This window comes from Monopterus albus, unplaced genomic scaffold, assembly GCF_001952655.1.
Source record: "Monopterus albus unplaced genomic scaffold, M_albus_1.0 scaffold6.1, whole genome shotgun sequence".
Classification (NCBI taxonomy): domain Eukaryota; kingdom Metazoa; phylum Chordata; class Actinopteri; order Synbranchiformes; family Synbranchidae; genus Monopterus; species Monopterus albus.
In genome coordinates, this window is record NW_018127886.1 from 6,260,470 (window position 1) to 6,280,037 (window position 19,568).

Here is a 19,568-nt window from a genome sequence, read left to right on the forward strand (position 1 = left end):
GTATGTTACTGTAAACATGATCCAGAGTGTTCTAGACCTGAGTGGGAATGTTCACGTTGGTAATATTTGGGAAGTACAGTCCGTAAATTGCACTGGTTAAAGTCGCCTGCAGCGATAAATACAGCATTGGGGTGCACTGTCTCTAGCGCGTTGATGACATCATAGAGTTTGCTGAGAGCCGCAGAGGGATTAGCTCTTGGGCTAACATACACAGCAGCCAGAAACATGGCACTGTGCTCTCTGGCTAGATAGTAGGGCCGGCATTTCAGCAATAAAAACTCTACGACTGGCAAACAGTGCTTATAAACAGTCCATACATCTCCACACCATGAGTTACTGATAAACACACACACACCACCTCCTTTTACCTTCCCTGAAACAGCAGTGCGATCGCTTCGATGTACAGAATGTGTTTGTAGCTGAATCGCGGAGTCTGGAACTCTGTCAGAAAGCCAAGTCTTGGTGAGAACTAGAGCACAGCATTCTCTTGATTTCCAGTTGTGCTGTAATCCTAGCCCTTAGCTCGTCCAGTTTGTTTTCCAGAGACTGTACGTTGTCTCAAGTGTTCTGAGTATATCTCACCTATGTGATCAGGCACCAAAACTGGGGACTTCAATGTTGTAACTTAAAACAGATGTCAACATTTTTGTTTCCACATCTATCTATGATAATGCCATTGCTTCCATTTCAAGTCTTTTCCACAGAACCATGGTTACCATATTGTGTCTGTATGTACAAAAGTCAGATGCTACCAGCTGAAAGGGCTGAAGACAGTAAAGAACATAGTTGTTAAGGGTTAGAAATGACACTTGGTTTTGAATGTAACATGCCTGTACTGATATTGTATCAGGCAGATGCTCTTTTCAGTAAGCTCATATATCCCAGGGGTCTTACCATCTAAGATGTCCCTGTGCTCTTCTCTTCCCACAGGACACCTCGACTTCACTGGGGTTAGATATACAGTATAATATCCCCCCAGTGCAGCTTGAGCCTAACTTTATTTTCAGAGGGGAAATGAAAATCACATATATTTGGATTATGCTGGAGGGCCAAACAAATAAAACAATAACCTTCAAGATCCAGTGCCAAATCGGTTTGTCTTGCATGAAAAACAGAGTGAGGAAAAACAATGGCCTAAACAAGAAGGCATTTTGTTTATGTTCAGACCTGCAGCTCTCTAGTCTTCACAGAGCTCTCTCTCTGTCTGGGCTTTCATCTTTTAATTTCATGTGGTTTTCAAATTAGTCCTTGCCATCTGTTGCAGAGTTGTCCAGGTACTGATAAAAATCAGGTTGAAGACTAAGAGTGTTACAGAAATGAAAAACCAGTCCTGCTAAATATTTGAACAAGAGTTGTTTTTCTTTTTAAAGACAGATTAATAAGTGTTTCAGTCCTGGCACGATTATATGTATACTGATTTCTCACTGGCTACTGCTGGCCCCGATTTATCCTTGTGGTCCTTCTTTGCGAGTACGCACAGAAAACCATTACACATACAAAGAAATAGATGCACATACAGAACACATTTTGTCCCAGTTCTGGCTCCTATCAGGCTGAGAGGAGTCCTCATCATATCTTATCTGAAGACAAAGAAAGAGAGAGCCAGGGAGAAGAATGGAGGAGACAGAGGGACAAAGAGAGTGACTGAGAGGAGCAAAAGACTGGAGATAGATGAGGACACGATGAGAAGGAAAGGGGAGCATGGTAAGGCAGCACAAATACTGGAGTCAAGAGTGCAACAGACAAAGAGGAAGCAAAGGATGGGGGATGAGGCAGGGGATGTGGGGGAGAGGCGAGTCAAAGCCCCCAAGCTCCTCTAATTTCTCCTCAAAAAAAAAAACACAGTGCTCAAAAGATGGATAACGTGTGCCCTCTCTGCCAAGACAATGACATCATCATCAAATGAGCAAGGACACAAGGCGAGAGCATCAGACTCACGCTCAGATCTTTTATTCATTATTATTTAGTCACTTATTCATCATTTTCCTCGTGCTCAAACTATCGCTTTGCACTGGCATTTATCATGAAGTCTTTATTCTCAGAAGTCTTCTTAAAGCAAAACAGTGCTCTGGTTGTTTCTTCTCCTGGGCCACTAATTTGACCATGGCTGTACTCTTCCCGAATTTGTTAAATGGTGTGATGACAATTGACTTAAATGTGGCTAAAACAAACAAACTTATTACAGATTTCAGAAACAAAGGTCACCAGTGAATCCATTTGCTTAGGAAGTTGAACTCATTTGGGGTATGCAAGGTAATTTTATGTACATTTTTAATCATACTCTTATTGTGAGTCTTAAACATTTTCATTTGTGTGCTGATACAAGGGCCGGCCTGTGAAATATTGTTATGGTCTGCTCCAAGATTACTGAAGTTCAACAAAAAAAACCTGTGTTCACTTTGGAGGAGGCAAGTGGTCAAGAAAGCAGAGAGGATATTAAGTCAGCCTGACCACAGCTTGATCAAGGAATTTGTAATTATGCCTTCAGGTCAGTGCTATTATGCACCAGCCCGGAAAACAAATAGATATGCAAATTTCTTTATTCCCTCTGCAATCAGGCTACTGAATGCTGACGTAAGCCAACGTGCAGCCTCCCCCACTGCATCAGGGAAGTGCCTCCTTCTTCTTACTAGCTGCTAATCTGTGCTGTTGTCACTGCTTGTTGTTGTTGTTTGATGATTATGTTGATTATGTTATTTCTCTCATTTCTCTTAGTAAGTAGTCTGCATAAATAAATTACCCTATTGGGATTAATAACATATTCTGACACTGAATCTACATAGTCAGATGTTACTTTGCACTGAACATGAATATTCTTCATACACTAATTAAAATCTCCCCAAAATAAAGTATGTACTGTTACCTACATATACAGCAGAAAGTAGACACTTTGGTGCATAGCACAGAAGAGAATAATCACAGGTTTAGGCTACAGGAGGCTACAATTATAGAACAGGAGAGAGGGCTTTTATTTCCTTCATACTAGACATGTGTTGTGCAGAGTTGATATCCTGTTCTCGCAGGCAGCAGCATCACTGTTGGCGCTCCTTATCTGCAAGTCTCTTTGCTTTATTCTGGAGGTACCGTGCTTTGCCCTCCTCAAAACGTCTCTGCTCTTCCTCTCCTTGAATCTAAGACAAAAAAGGCAAAAAGACAAAAGATTTGTTTTCAGACACATCCATGCACTGGAATGTTTCCATGCTGTTGTTATATTAACTGTGGGCACGAAGCTCTGATCTAATTTATTTGATTTGATTTATTTGATTTATTTATTCTTTCAAGCATGTAAAGACAGTTGATATGTCAACACACATAATTTTACACATATCCAACAAATGCTAATCCAATATCAATTTGCTTATATCTAGAACATGCTTGAATGGAGTAGGAAGAAGTCAGACTTATCCAGTCCTACCCCATGACATCATCTTACCATCATTGGTTTGCAAGCAGTAAATAATTCTCTTCTACACCACACAAGTATTATACTAAAAAATTGTAACAGTGTTAACATTCTTACATAATTACATTCTTAAATAATTATCGTCTGCACCACATAAGTAATATACTAAAGAATTATTACAAAGTGTTAACATTCATACACCACACCCACAATGTTCCATCTAATTAATCATTAAGCCTGTTCTTGCATATATCTTGATTGACACATACCTTTATATTTATGTTTAAACTCATCAATTCTATTACTATTTTTTATGTCCACATTTAAATTATTCCATAGTTTTACCCCACTTATGGAAATACAAAATCTTTTTTTGGTTGTACGTATAGCATGAATTTTTAAATTTAACTGACCCCTTAAATTGTATCCCCCTTCCCTTTCATTAAATAGTTTTTGAATTCCACCAGGTAATAAATTGTTCCTGGCTTTATACAAAAACACAGCAGTCTTATATCCCACTAAATCAAAAAATTTTAACAATTTAGACTGTATGAAAGCTACATTGGTGTGATCCCTGTACCCCATCTTATGCACAATTCTTATCGCTCTTTTTTGTAATATATACAATGGTTGAAGTGAGCTTTTGTATGTATTTCCCCAGTTTTCAACGCCATACTCTAAGTATGGTAAGATCGATGAAGAATACAAAATGCGTAGTGCTTTCCCGTCCAAAATTAATGGTAAATAGTGGAAATGGTAAATGGTGGAAGTAATGGTAAATAGACTGCACTTGTATAGCACTTTTCTACCTTACCTGGACAAAGAGCTTTACAAATTCACCCACTCACACACACACACTGATGGGGGGGAGCTGCCATGCAAGACGCTGGCCTGGCCACCGGGAGCAACTTGGGGTTCAGTGTCTTGCCCAAGGACACTTTGTTGTGTGAACTGGGGAGAATGGGAATTGAACCCCTGACCCTGCAAACAGATGTCATCTCGCTCTTCCCCTGAGAACTAATGATTCCTTGGTTGATCTCATGTGAATATCATTTTGAGGACTGTTGGACTTTCTAATAGGTCAGTCTAATCAGACCAGCCTTGACTGGTCTACTTCTATAAAATACATCTCATGCAGTTTTAGCATACCATATAAAAATATATCTGTATTACAATTACAGTCATAATCTGGAACTCTGGGAATCCCCCAGGATTTATAGCTGAATCACTTTTACACAACTGTTTTTATTCTGAGCAGCACTTCCAAGCCTGTGAAGAACAAAGCTTGTCTATCTCCTTCACTTAGCTCCATTTGGCTGGTGATCTGTGGGAGGATGCACTTCCTTGCCTGCACAGTTTAATTAGACTGCTGGGCATCCTTGTGACTTAAACAACAATAACACAACACCAGTGACAGTGTCAACACTTACTTTTATGGTCCCTTCTCACTGTTCTCAGGGAGCAGCGTACTGTGTTGCATGTGGGCACCTACACATATATGTGTTTGTGATATATATTGTAAAAGAGAATACTGGTGTTAATGACATGTTCAGATGGAGGCTCTTTGCTGTGCACACACCAGGTGGTTGGCAGATTCAAGAGCATTCTGGGTGCAAAGCTGACAGATGGTGCCTTAACTTTATGAAGAGTGCAGGGTGGAAACAGATATGACACAACATCATGGCAGGAAGAAGGCCACCGGTCACCAGAATATTACAATGGTGATGCTAAGCTACAAACACAATATCTTCTGTGCGGAACAGGAACAGCAGTATACAGCTGTAGTACTGCTGTGTGTTGTATGATGGTTATATAACAGTCAACACATTGTTCAGTCCATTTCAGTTTGCCATTCAACTGAAAGTAATGGATAATTCCAGCTCATTGACTTTTAAAGCAAAAAAAAAAAGAGGCACAGTTTCAGTATTTTCAAGCATTCATATAAGCAATAAGCTGCTTTAAAATATATATTTGTCAAAAGGTTCATTTCCTCATTCATATATTGTACTATGAGAAATATAACAAAAATAGCCCTTATTATTATTATTTTTATGACTTTGTTTTAATGATACCTTTTAAGATGGTTGACTCTGGTTAATCCACTGTCTTTATCAATATCTACAATATAAGAATAACACAGGAAGACTGGATTATTGCAAATGGCAAAATGCACAGGGAGCTGGTCATTATAATGTTATGAAAATAAGAATAAACATGGTGATTTGGGACCCTAACACCAAACAGGGGGTTATTAATCATCCTACATTAATACAGCTATTGCATGCTCCAAAGACAGCCATCATTTAATTAACACAAAATGCTAGTTTCAAATATTTTATTACAAGGCTAAAAATAGTTCAGATGCAGCCATGGCACCGCAGCAGATAACAAAACTTCAGCTAGAGAGAGCAGCTTTGAGCAGTAGGATCAGTGAAAAGTAATAATGTTAAAATTATTACTGGTCTGTTGTCTTTCTCTGCAGCCACCAAAGGCAAACAGCTATTTGGTACAAATGTCACTGGGTAATAAAAGAGGTCAACAAAATGTTGTACTGACAGCTGCTGGAGTAGCTGTAGGTTGGAGTGTGTGTGTATGTGTGTGTGTGGGTGTGTGTGTGTGTGTGTGTGTGTAAACAATTTTTTCTGGGGGTCAAAGCAGCAGAATAAGCTGCCTTCCTTTTCGCTGCCTACACATATCATCTTTGGTCTCTGACACAAAAAAAATTCAAGAATGCAAATCAATGCACCAAGGGTGTGCACACAAAAATGTAAACTGGAAGTCTATGGTATACATATTACTGATGTCTTTCTGTGGTTTATATCTATTATTTGCTTGCTTGTTTCTGTCTTTCACCTCCATATTCCTCTCTCACTCCTTTCTTCCCTCTCTCTGACTCAAGCCCACAAAGACTCGGCTGTTATTTAGTTAGTTTTTAAAATGATAATGATCTTCAGTCTGAATACCACTAATGAAGGATGACATTTAATAACAATATGAGATATGGCTCTAAAGTTTCTGTCCAAGTAAAAGGAAACGGATGATTCTGGCAGGAGAAAATCTGAAGGTGACTTTCTGAGTGATGCAGAGGTTCATGTAGGCACTGATATACTGGATTTGCTGGTCTGTTAAAAGTGAAACTTAACTGATGTGTGATTTCTCCTTGGCTTTTGGTGTGGTTTCTCTTGATTAGCTCAAAAATGTATTTCCACTCCTAGTCAACAGGTTTCCCTGAAGAAATTTCCAGGTGACAACTAACAAAAGCTTTCTTTTAATCCAATAACTGTCCGTCAGGTTACCAGCAGAAAACAGCATTATCCAGTCTTGCATAGTGGAGGGAAGTGGTGACGCTATGTCCATCGTATACACTGTATGACAGCTAAAGCTGATTATATTTGCACAAGTCAATGAGGCAATTCAATGCTAGGCCCAAAATGTCTTTTGGTGGTTCGATATAATTGGTATTCACACTGTGGCTCCATTTTAATAACTATGATTGTGCAAGATCATCAGCTGCTACTGTTAACTGACTTTCTGATGCACACTGGTTTTATAGTGTTGTATGTTTCTGTACAGTATACTATATATAGTATATTTCTGCTCCCATTACATTCAGGTAACAAGAAAATTCTGCACTCCCCCTTAACATGTAAAATGGCATTAATTCAAGACAACAGTACAATGTTATGGCCTTATGCCATACCTCAGGCATAGTGTGCAAAGACTGGCTCGACTGCATCTGTTCATATGGAAATTTGCTCAGTTACTCAAATATTCCATCTGGTCATATTGTACATTAATATATTGTTTTGCAATAGTCTGTAATGATCCAAAAGAAAAACGTTAAGGGATCACATAACTGTCTGTGCCAAATGTCATGTCAATCCATCCAATAGACATTTCACTCAAAATCAAATTTGTGAAAAGTCAGGTGATCATCAAAGTCATTAGGATACATCATCTGGGAACCACGAATGTCTGCACAAAATGTCACGGCAATGCGTCTTCAATACACTGCACTGAGCAAATTGATTATCAATCTGAATGTCTTTCACTGGCAACCACGACAAAGTCAAACCTCAGAGCTTTGGCGCATCAAACAACCAAGAAAAACAGCAGTTTTGGTAGGTATGCTGGTGGGCAGTTGAACACTAAATGGTGCAAACCTGATACAGGGACAGGGACTGTAAAAGGGACTTACTCAGACAATGCCAGGAAAATGCCAGGGTGGTTACTTAATGTTGGGACGGACTGTAAATAGATTGTGCCAGGGCATCACTGATACTGCCAAATGCCAATGTGTCAAAAAAAAAAGCACGAGTCTAGACACTAAACCTATATGTTTGTGTGACAAAGAGACACACAAACTGAGGAAGAGAAAGATACACCCATAAACAAGCGATGACATTTTAGACAATGCTGAAAGCTGTTTCATTTATAGACATACAGTAAATCACTGGCTTTCCTTGAATGCTAAAAGGACCTCTGTCCTTGAATCCACCTCTTCAGTCATTATTAATATTTCATACTGTCAATGTGTTTTGTCTGAATTTCAGCCTATAAACCAATCATCTCAAAAGCCTCAATAATCATAGTTCATAGCAGCATTACAAAAAGTGCTAACATGACAAGTTAGTAGTAGCAGTTTTATTTAATGGTTACTTCAAACTAAAACACTTGAATATACTTGTACTGTGAACAATATGTTGTTTGATGGTGTCTGTGTATTGTTTTTTTTTTTTTTTTTTTTGGAAATATTTTTTCTCATAAATAGCACTAAATCAAAGGACAATAAGCCTGAAGTAGATTTTTCAAATGAGTCTAGATGTAACACTGAGCAACATACAGCAAAAAAAGGATACGCACTGACTCAAATTGCCTAGATCGGGAAAATTCCAAGCCCAAAGTTGATTTTCAGACATGAATGGAATTCAATTATTACCTGAATAAACTCATTCAACAATCTAGCCTGCACATTGCTTTTCTCTACTATGAGGAAAAATGTGCTTTCTTCAGCAAACCAATGTTTTCTTAAGGTATAATGGCTGAAATCAATGCACTTCAGTGGAAGCTTTGATCAGAATGCCTTAATAAAATATAAACAGGACATCAAAAAGGTACTGTGAGCCTCTACGCAATGCAGACCGTCTTCACAGGTACTTGACAAAGTGTCAGTACGTGATGCTCTGGGGTGAGAACATGTTGCTTCACAATGAAAAAAAACCAGAAAGGCTACATAAACACACACAAAAAAAAAAAAACTAATGCAAAGGAATTTCAAATGAAAGTACACAAAGGAAATGATAAAGTTCAACCAGTATACAGCCAACAAGCACAACTTTTAGATCCCAAACATTATAAAACAAACATTAGTAAAATCAATGGACTCATTAAGGCTGAGAAATGTTGTTAGTTTTAGTGCTGAAATCCAGAAAATTTTTCAGAGAAGTTATTTGTCAAGTCTGTCTCCCCCTCTAATTGACTCAGGGATGACGTCAGTGCCAACTGCTTTGAGACAATCAGCGAATGGAATATTCCTCATTGGCAACTTTTATAGCATAATGATGTTCGATTACACCTTTCGGCTTCTTTTCTGAGGGTCACTATGGGATATCTAGGAAAATAAAAATGAACCTAGAAATGGATGAGGTTCAGTACACCAAAAAGGAATTCACTACATTTAATTTAAAATACTGAAGTAGTATACAGTAATGTGTTTGCTGTATGAAGGTGTATTATTGACACTCAAGCAGATGATGCTATGTTGCATTTCCTCGCAACAGAGAAAGAACTGCCTGTAATTTAGTTCTGCCTATAAAAATAGAACATTAGGCTTCTATGCATATTTATGAATAAGGTGTAATAAAAAAGTCCTAACATTCATAAACTCCTTTACAGACTCATGCACTGAAGTACTATGAGGACAAACATGGCTATGTTCTCTGTGTCATGCCTTGGGTGATCACAGTGTCAAAAATATCTGTAACTCTGAGTGTACTTGTTAACCCGTTGCGATTGTCTTGAATGCAAGGCAGCTAAAAATAAATGTGCATCACTTCGTGTGGACTACAGGGGGTTGTCATGACAACCAGGCTTGTTTTCGTGTCAAGGGAGGCGAGCTGAGTCTCTGCCAGCAAGGAGGGAGGGAGATGGAGGCAAAGGAAGACGGAGAGATGAAGAAAATGGAAAGAGAGGGTGCGAGGGAGGTAGGAATGATGAATAGAGGGAGAAGGAGCAATAGAGATGGAATAAAAGAAGACAGGACAGAGAGATATGATAAAACCATGAGAGTAATAAAGAGAAAGCAAGATGCAAACCAGGAATTATTCTCTTACTAACTTTACCCTTATTCTTCGGCAGAAGAACTGCTGAATGTGCACACATTTTGCCCATCAACCACCTTTTCATTCATAACATAACATCCACACCTGGGCTCTGCCCAATGTAAACATAGTACAACCATATACTCACACCATCAGCTGGTGTTCAGAAATGCTGACCTTTTGACAACAAGCCAGTTTTTATAAGCTTGAAGCAACTGCAACCCCACTACGTCATCAGAAATACAATAAAAAGACATACACAGTCAATGATGGCATTTTCAGTTATTTCTATACTGCTCCAGCAGGATACTGAAGGATACTGCTGCAGAGATATGAGGCATCCCCCTGACAGCCTCCATTCTGCTCATGCCGCCCTCTTTTCCCACTTCAGCATTACACACAGAATGTTAACATTAGTGACAGCCCATCTACAAACCCATTCGTGCACACACACACACACACACACACACACACACACACACACACACACTGCATCCCTAACCTCCTGCTAAGCTAAAATGGGAGAATCTCAAAATAGTAAATGCAGTGGGCTCACTTGCCAGAAAGGGAGGATGAGAGAATGGGGGAAAAACACCTGCAGGCAAAAATAGCAAAAGCACTCCTGTTGCTAACACAACTGGAGCAAAATTTAATGACAATTTAAACAAAGAAGAGGACTCAGCACCATCCTCTGAAATATTTTAAATGTGAGACAAATATGTTACAGTGGAAATGCATGAGCCCTGTGTTTAGAGAATTAGTGATTTGTTGTGAAAGGGTTATGTAGAAAATGACCAATGAGACAAAGCAGAGGAGGGACATAACCTTCCCAACAATTTGTGTCCACTACACATCATTTAATTCTTTCATTATTTTGTCTAACCTCACTGGATCTGCTAATCTAGAATATACGTAATTACTTGGATCCAGATCAGACTTTGGTGTGTGGTAGATGGTATGGGGATCTTAGTATGTGGTTATCATGCAGTTTTTGTCCAAGCATTCTAGACATTGTGTATGGAGTTAGAAGCAAAAATATTGAAAATAGCCTTGTTTCACAATGATGAAGAACTCTTTAAAACTGTGATGATGATCCCATTCACCACCAAAATCTAATGAATTGTTCCACGGGCCATGGTAAAAATAAAAAATAAAACCTCCTTGGGAGTGGGAAAGAATACATGATTAATGCTGTTATTTTATCTGTTTGGTTCATGTGAGCTTTATATGGAACAGACCACTGTTTATCCTTGCTTCGTGGTGTTCCCTAGCCCATTTCTTATTGTCTGTGCTTCTTTGATGATGGGGACTCACGCTGTCTTCTTTGTTCTTGTGTTAACGTCCAACTGTGATCCTCCATTTCTTCAAATTATATTCTTAAACTCACGACAGTGCTTCCTTGTTTCTGATCTTACTTCACCTTCTAGAGCCAGTGTTTGGTTTGTCTGCTCTGGGCTACTGTAAAAAACATGGTGGCTCAACATGGCGGCCTCCATGACAGGGGACCCATTCCTATGTACTGTAGATATAAAAGGCTCATTCTAGGCTAAAGAAAACATAATGATTCTTATTCTCTGGTGATTACACATTAGTGATAGCATAATTATGCATACTATAGCCCATTTCTTCTAATAAAACCTTCTAAATATTACACACTGCACCTTTAAAAAGAAAAGATGAGATGATTAAAAAAAATGTACAAAACATTTTGTTTAACTGGTTATGTTTTTTGTTCATTGGGGGAATTTTCTGTTGTCATACGTGGCTTTAAAAAGCAACTTTTATTGTGCTAAAAGGGGCAAACAATGACAGGCTCAAATGTTTATTTGGAAAATACCTATATTTGAATTAAAAAAATCAATTATCACAACATGTAAATGTTATGTGAAAGCATTTATAATAAAAATAATAATAATATATCAAGTAAAAAATGGAAGAACAGGGAGGCCAAACGTTTGTCGGACTCTGTTCCATCATTTGGTTTCCAAGGCTAATTAATGTCACTGCTGCATTTCCATCCCTCACACTCCCATCTCCACTGTTAAGGGAAATGCAGGTGTTAATTGGATTGACATGTTAAACATAATTTCCTGCATGTGACGTGTCTCTTTTATACACAGAGGGACCGACATCTATGAATAGATTTACCGCCATCCGTAGAGTTTGGATGGGTGCTCAATCTCATCCTGTGTTTGAGCCATCAGTAAACAGTTGTAAAGCCGAAAATAGCTGTGATTGTGCCTCATCCTTCTCTTGCTCATACTGTAAAAATAAACACACACTTTTAAGCTCAGTGATCTGTTCAAGCATGTGCCCATCCACACGCAAAGCCCACTCTCAAATTCCCCATTTGTGTATCTCTTGCACACAAACACAAAGTCTGTCCATACTGTATCTAGGGCCAACATTTTTCTCTAACACATGCACACACAAATTTCTCTATTCCTGCCTTTGTTTATCTGACATGCTACATCTGGGTTCTAGATTTCCATTTATAGTGTTGAGGATGAATTATTAAAATCACCAGATTTTCTTTGCCTCACCTTTCATAAAATTGAGGTGAACAGAGAAATTACAATGACTCTAATCATCGTCGCAATTCCCTTCAATTAAAACAAAAGCCACAAGCAGCTTGTGCGAGGAAACGAATGCATGGAGGCAGACAATGGGCACACCGAATGTGGGTTTTGTGAAATGGAAATGTGGAGACTGACAGGCACTTTTGAAAAAGCCGACAAGCGGAGATGCAGATTTGATGCACATTTCTGTCTGGCAGGGGCAGAGAATTGTTTTCATACAGAAGTGTCTTAGTGTTGAAGGCTGATGATGTGCCATTAAGTGTGTGAGAATGTTTATGGTAAGAGGAGTCACTGCAGCACTTGGTAGCTTGACAACACACCTTATACTGTAACAACCATTTCTCACACTTGACTCTCATCCACACTAACAAGCTTGGCTTTCTTCCTGCAAATTTCTTAGTACATGCTCGTGTCACTTGAAGCAGGACCACATTTCTTAATGTCTTAGGGTGAGTTAAACAGTAAATTATAGCATACATACTGTAATTCTCTACAGGCTTTGGTTCATTATTTAGTTAAGGTAAAAGCAAAGATGCAGGCAAACCTGGAAAACAGCTTTATTCTTGACTTATGTTGCCTAAAATATTTCAGCTTGGTCTTCACTTTTGATGCATTTCCCCAGCTTACTTAGTACTCTGCACATACAGTAATTAAAGTTTAATGATTACCCCAGGTGCAATCTATGAATTTTGTACAAGTGTGCACTTGAAAGAATAATGACCTGCTGTCAAATTTTACTGATGCTGCCCACTCAGCACATGCCAGTGTCATTACCAAATCAAGAAACTGATTCATACCATGTTGTGCTGTGTATTGTGTTTTCAAAAAAAAAAAACAACACACAACTAAAAAAGAAATGTTAATTAAGATTTATATCAAACTGAATATGAATTATTGAGTCACAGAGCAGACCAAAATGATTATCACTGAAATGGAATAATCTGTAATATTTAAATTAATTGCAATCCACTAAGTCCTTTGTTTAGTGCCCAAATGTAATTTTAATGGCTCCTCTCTTGTCCAAATCCCACTCACTGACAAGTTGACTTCATCTCAAACAAAAGTTGGACCGGTTTTAAAGAGACCATTACAGAGACAATTAGAGTATGTGAATGGTGCCAGGAAATAAATTAAATGTACTGAGTAAAACAGATGGTTTGTGTTTACAGTGTTTGGATGATTTTATTCTGCAGGTGTCTCTCTCCTGTCTGCACTCTTTACATCCTGGCAATACTCTTAAAGGGCCCATGGCATGCTTTTCCTTGTTTTTTGACTTATCTACAATGTTACAACGGTGAAATCTCATCTTAGAAGTGACCTAAAGCTCAAAAAATGAGATGTACATACAGTATGTCCTAGTACTTCTATGCAGAAGCAACTGGGCTTATACACATCTGGCAAACTCTCACTTGCAAGACTTTTATTCTAACAAAATAAAGTATTATGTGATAGTTTAAGGATCTCCTTGAATGGGCATTCAATCCAGGCCGTTGCACGTTCAAGTGAGCTTGCCTGACATCCACCAGTGCCACTGTAAAAGCAGAATTTTTCTACTGTGCCTGGTTTTGTGAATATAGTTTCCCTCCTGCTGCACTGTGACCAGAGGATGTGGAGAAAAATACAGCGCCTGAGGTTACTGCATGTTCGGGAATGCTCCTGTACAGGGACTCACTGTTTTATCTGACCGGGTCTAACCTACAAGCGACTGGCTAGTGAAGCCCCCCACAACGGTGAATGATCAGCTCATCAACGCTGGATTCCCCCTTAGCACAGTACCCATTTGTTTTGACTGCCTGAGGCCAGTGTGTCTGGCGCATGTGATGTGTTGCTGGTTAATGAGCGGATTAATGACCCATGATGTTATTGTCAGAGCTACTCTACCTGTTGGAATTAGTTTCACTGCTTTGGGACTGTATGTGGTCGTGTCAGGGAAGACACAGTGACCACTGGTTGGATTTACCGACCTCAGAGCTACTTGAAAGGGAGTGATGTTTTCACTATTAGGTGGGACTTAATGGTAAGTTTAAAAAAACATACGTTGCAATGCCTTGTTTCTGTAACGTTAGAGAGAATTGTTATAAGGCTGGAGAAGTTACTATGTCTGCATTATGCCAGTTAAAATATGGGGTTTCTCAATTACCTGCTTTGCTTAGAGGGTTAGAGGGTTACAAATTGTTGTTTACCTACAGTATCTATGGAGGAGAAATTCAAATTAATTAATGCTGTTGCAGTTCGTTGTGTTGTCCACTTGCGACACTGGCAGCAGGAGTTCTACGTGTTCACAAACCGTGCCCTTGTTTTAAGGAAGAGGCTTTTTGGCTCTCTGAGTCTGAAACAATTACAAAGTATTTGGAGTTATGAGGGGTGCCAAGCTGATCTAAAGGTACCCAAGATTAAACATTAAATGGCTGGAAATGAGCAAAATGGGCATGCCATGGGCACTTTAAGTACAGAGTCAGCCAGACATTGCTGTCTAGAGGTGTTGGAGGGATATTAACATTCAGCCCTCTATGTTTAAGGATAATACAGTGAGGAACAGAAGTATTTGAACACCCTGCAATTTTGCAAGTTCTCCCACTTAGAAATCATGGAGGGATCTGAAATTCACATTGTAGGTGCATTCCCACTGTGAGAGACAGAATAAAAAAAAAAATTCAGGAAATCACATTGTATGATTTTTAAAGAATTTATTTGTCTTGCACTGCTGAACATAAGTATTTGAACACCTGAGAAACAGCAAGAATTCTGGCTCTCAAAGACCTGTTACTGTGCCTTGAAAAAGTCCACCTCTACTCCACTCATTAATCTAAAGTAGTAGCACCTGTCTGCACTGTATTAAGGAGAGGAGGAATGGGGCCATTTATTGTGAGATTTTGAGCAACAACCTCCTTCCCTCAGTCAGAGCATTGAAGATGGGTCGTGGCTGGGTCTTCCAACATGACAACGACCCGAAGCACACAGCCAGGATAACCAAGGAGTGGCTCCGTAAGAAGCATATCAAGGTTCTGGAGTGGCCTACCTCAATCCAATAGAACATCTTTGGAGGGAGCTTAAACTCCGCGTTGCTCAAGCGACAGCCCTGAAACCTAACAGATCTAGAGGAGATCTGTGTGGAAGAGTGGGCCAAAATCCCTGTTGCAGTGTGTACAAACCTGGTCAAGAACTACAGGAAAACTTGAGCAGGGGAACCTTCTGTGCAATGCATGATTTGAAACCATGACGGCGTAGTGTTCTACCGACAGTGACCTTTGAAACTGTGGTCCCAGCTCTCTTCATGTCATTGACCAGCTCCTCCCTTGTAGTTCTGGGCTGATTCCTCACCTTTCTTATCATCAGTGATACCCCACGAGGTGAGATCTTGCATGGCGCCCCAGTCCGAGGGAGATTGACAGTCGTCTTTAGCCTCTTCCATTTTCTAACAATTGCTCCAACAGTTGATCTATTTTCACCAAGCTGCTTGGCAATTGCCCCGTAGCCCTTTCCAGCCTTGTGGAGGTCCATAATTTTGTCTCTGGTGTCTTTTGACAGCTCTTTGGTCTTGCCCATGGTAGTAGTTGGCATCTGACTGACTGTGGGGTGGACAGGTGTCTTTAAAGAGCTCAGACAGGTGCTACTAATTTAGATTAATGAGTGGAGTAGAGGTGGACTTTTTCAAGGCACAGTAACAGGTCTTTGAGAACCAGAATTCTTGCTGTTTCTCAGGTGCTCAAATACTTATGTTCAGCAGTGCAAGACAAATAAATTTTTTAAAAATCATACAATGTGATTTCCTGAATTTTTTTTTTTAATTCTGTCTCTCAGAGTGGGAAAACAGCAAAGAATTCAATGCACTGAAAAGACACTAAGATGAAAAACAGTCAGTCTCATGTTGTGAAACAAGGAATGCTACTATCCAGACAGAGCTTAAAACAAAGCCTAAACATATTTTCATTTTGGCCAGGCCTGTAGGGTAAGTTTTACATTTCACCATGAGCAGGTTTGCAATTTAATCTTCATCAGCTTCATAATAAGCAAAGCTGAAATAGGTATCAAAGTCTTTAAAGGTGTTGCCACAGCTGAAAATCATGACAAAAATCTAGAGTGTGATTTTTTTCCACTGTAAAAATCTGAGTAGAAAATAGGGTACACCATACCTCAGACACAAAGAATCTACTCTTAACTCTGTGTAGATGTATGAAGTGGATATAAAATGATGTATAGGGTCAAATTCAATTCTATAATCAGTTTCAATAAAAGGACAAACTTCAGAAAGCACAGCCTGAATGGTACCAACCTTAAGAGGAGGAACGGGCAGAGGCTTATTGAACTTATCCAGGGAGATGAAGGTGAAGAAGGCCGAGACTGCACGATATTTCCCTCCCTCTGCCTCCACCAGCGAAGCAGCATCTACCAACACTTCAATTTCCATAGACTTGTTACTGACAAATGTGAGCCGCCCAGTCACCGTCACCACGCAGCCTTGGGAGAAGAGGCATAAGATAAGAAAAATATGTTTGATGTTTTTGCACGATAGCAGTTTTCAGTAACATTTTTATTTTGGAAAGGAAAAGATGCCTCCAACCCCATGCATTTTGATTTAATAACATTTCAGAAGAACACTTCAACCTTTTACAATCTTAGATTCAAACAACCATCCTACAGTCATTCTATTAACATTGCTATGTTATTTAAAGGTTTTCAAGAGCAAAAAATAAGGACATTGCAAGCGAGTTATCAGGTTTTACTAATACAGAAAGACTGCATTACAGCTATCTCACACCAAAATGAACTTTGAGTGAACATATTAATATTCACCTTAAATAAAGCAAGCGGAGATCCAACTGATGGCCTTCATGTATAGTTACACTGAACACAAACTGAATATGAAATAAGCTGATATGTTGATATAGTCAGCCAAGAAAAATCATTTGCTCTTGCTGTCTACTTCACATTGTTGCATCATGAACTTCTTGATGTGTGGTCCCCTGAAAGAGTCAGCAAAGTGACATGGCTAATGATCGCTGATTGGAAGATTTTAACAACTACAGCCAATCAGTCTGTCCTTTTGCAAGATCTTCAGATCAGTGTTTTTGTGCTAAGATATGTCAAAACCAAAACCCCTGTCAAGGTATTAATGACAGCATATATTTAGAGGACATCACATCATTTTGATTTCAATCTGAGATTCATCTAATTTATCTAATATGTTTGACTCCTCAAAAATGATTGCTTTTCTCCTTTTGTCACTGCAGAGAGTTGGGAAAAAGCCGTCAACTAACAGCACTGGCCATTGCTGATGTGTTTCTTTATTCTCTTTGATGTGTCTGTACTGTATTATTACTGCTGTTGCCATAGAGACGGGAGAGAAGGTGTTATCCGTGCAGTCTGAGTAGATCTCCTATATATGACTGAGATCTTATAAAACAGAGTCTTAAATAATAAGTACATCGAAAGTGAAAAAGGTTTTATCTGAGTATGTGCTGAAAAACATTGACTTTATGAGGACGGTTTTTGCTTGATTGTTGTTCAGGTAGGAAGCTTGTGCTCATGCAGGCGACTCTGCAAAAAAACTCATGACATCTCATGACATTGATTTTTAAGACTGTCCTCATGGTGAAAAAATGGCAGCACTGATCAGCAAAAGATCAAAGCAACCAAAGTTTTCCTGTCAAGCAACCTCTTGTCATCATGGAAATAATGGTCTTGACCTGGGGATGGCCAAAAATGTCTGTCTTGTGCAAGGAAGGAAAAGCAGAGACCAGTGGATCCCCTCTAGTTCGATGGGATGCTAATGAGTAGGTGTTTTTCTGATATCAACTGTAAAGACTTGAATTGCTTTGCTTTTGTTTTTTGACCAATTAGAGAGTTCTCTTTTGTCTCCACTGACCAATCAGTTGCAGTACACCAATTTAGGAAAAGATTTTGTCTTGCGTTACAACAGTCTTGGAAACAAAACACTATTTTGGACTGGAAATGAAAACATTTGTACCATTAGAAAGTCCTGTATTTTATGGCACACCCATCTACCCCCACTCTCCTCTACATCTAAACTGAACTCACTCCAGGGTTTACAGTATGTCATAATTATTGATCAGTCACTAGAGGTCACCTACTCACCACAAGTGCACATCTATCCATGACTAACAACCTCCTAGCCTCCGGGGAGGCATAAGAGGCCCCTCCTAAACAACAACAACAAGTGATAATGGCCATTTTATGGTGTGACAAATCCACTGGTATAACAGCATCTCTTACTGAAATAATCAGGGAACTCTGTCTCATTAAGACTTCCTTTGGCATCTTTCCAAAATCAAACTGTGATCATACTTCTGATCATTCACTTCAACAGAAAAAATGTTGTGCTCTTTTTATGGATCTGTTCAGCTGCGTTTTTCCTATAGACTGTCTTTATAAAAATGTAATTTAAGTCTATGGGTTTAGCCAGCAAGGTCTAAAAAAGAGATGCTAATGTGTATGTGCAGTGGGCTGCAATACAGAAGCAAGTAAGAGGAGAGAACAATTTTAGGCGTTACTCACTGAGTGACCACCTTTCATCAGAATAAACAGGCAGCATCTTGGAATGCGCATCTAGTTCTTGTAATGTGTCCATGGCTCTACCACAGATGGTGTTCTCTACATTCAACAATGTATTTTCCAGAAGGCATCCAGTTCACAAAATGTGTGCCAGAAACAGGAAACTCTTCAGTAATATAAAGTTCCATCTGTTACTGTCCAAGACTGAGACACGACTCCCTTAGCTCTGGGACTTAAGGTCAGGCAGTTTTCTGTGCATTGAGGAAAATATGAAAGCTCTAAAAAGGATGTTTTGGTGGGTGCTTAGAAAAACTGATTGCTAACCATACTGTCACCCGTCTGTCAGATAGGTGTTATGAGATTATAGAGATCCTACACAATAAAAGATCTGAGAAATGGCATCCAGGTGATAATGATCCTGGTGAGCAACGAACTGTGAGAAGGTGACTACGTGCAAAGATGCTATATGAAATCATGATAAGGTACGGCAAAGTAATGGTCCATTCATCTCCATGAAGGTTGCTAACCTAGCACATGTATGTATTCTCTCTCGTTATACCTTGTGGCCTGATGAGGGTTTTTACATGTTAGCACCAGAAGCAAGTCAAGACTCCTCCTGATAAACTACCTATGGCACCGAGGTATGAGTGAAATGTCCTACAGTATACTCATTGACATTACACAAAAATGAGTCTTGATGAGCCTGGGTAATTTTTTAAGACTTTCATTGTTAATAATTGATTTTTGTGAAAA

At 39.2% G+C, this 19,568-nt stretch overlaps 1 protein-coding gene across 3 annotated transcripts in view; it reads right to left on the reverse strand.

Annotated features, from left to right (window-relative positions):
* Positions 1-538: 538 nt before the first annotated feature.
* acot7 (acyl-CoA thioesterase 7) overlaps positions 539-19,568 on the reverse strand; it is a 53,129-nt gene continuing 34,099 nt past the window's right edge. For 2 of the 3 annotated variants that reach the window (XM_020620027.1, XM_020620017.1), the window contains 2 exons: positions 16,576-16,760; positions 539-3,131 (listed from right to left, as the gene is read on the reverse strand). In XM_020620027.1, the coding sequence (XP_020475683.1) occupies positions 3,033-3,131; positions 16,576-16,760 (284 nt within the window). In that variant the 3' untranslated portion in view covers positions 539-3,032. The remainder of the gene's footprint in view (positions 3,132-16,575; positions 16,761-19,568) is intronic. The other variant, XM_020620036.1, reaches the window with a different exon arrangement.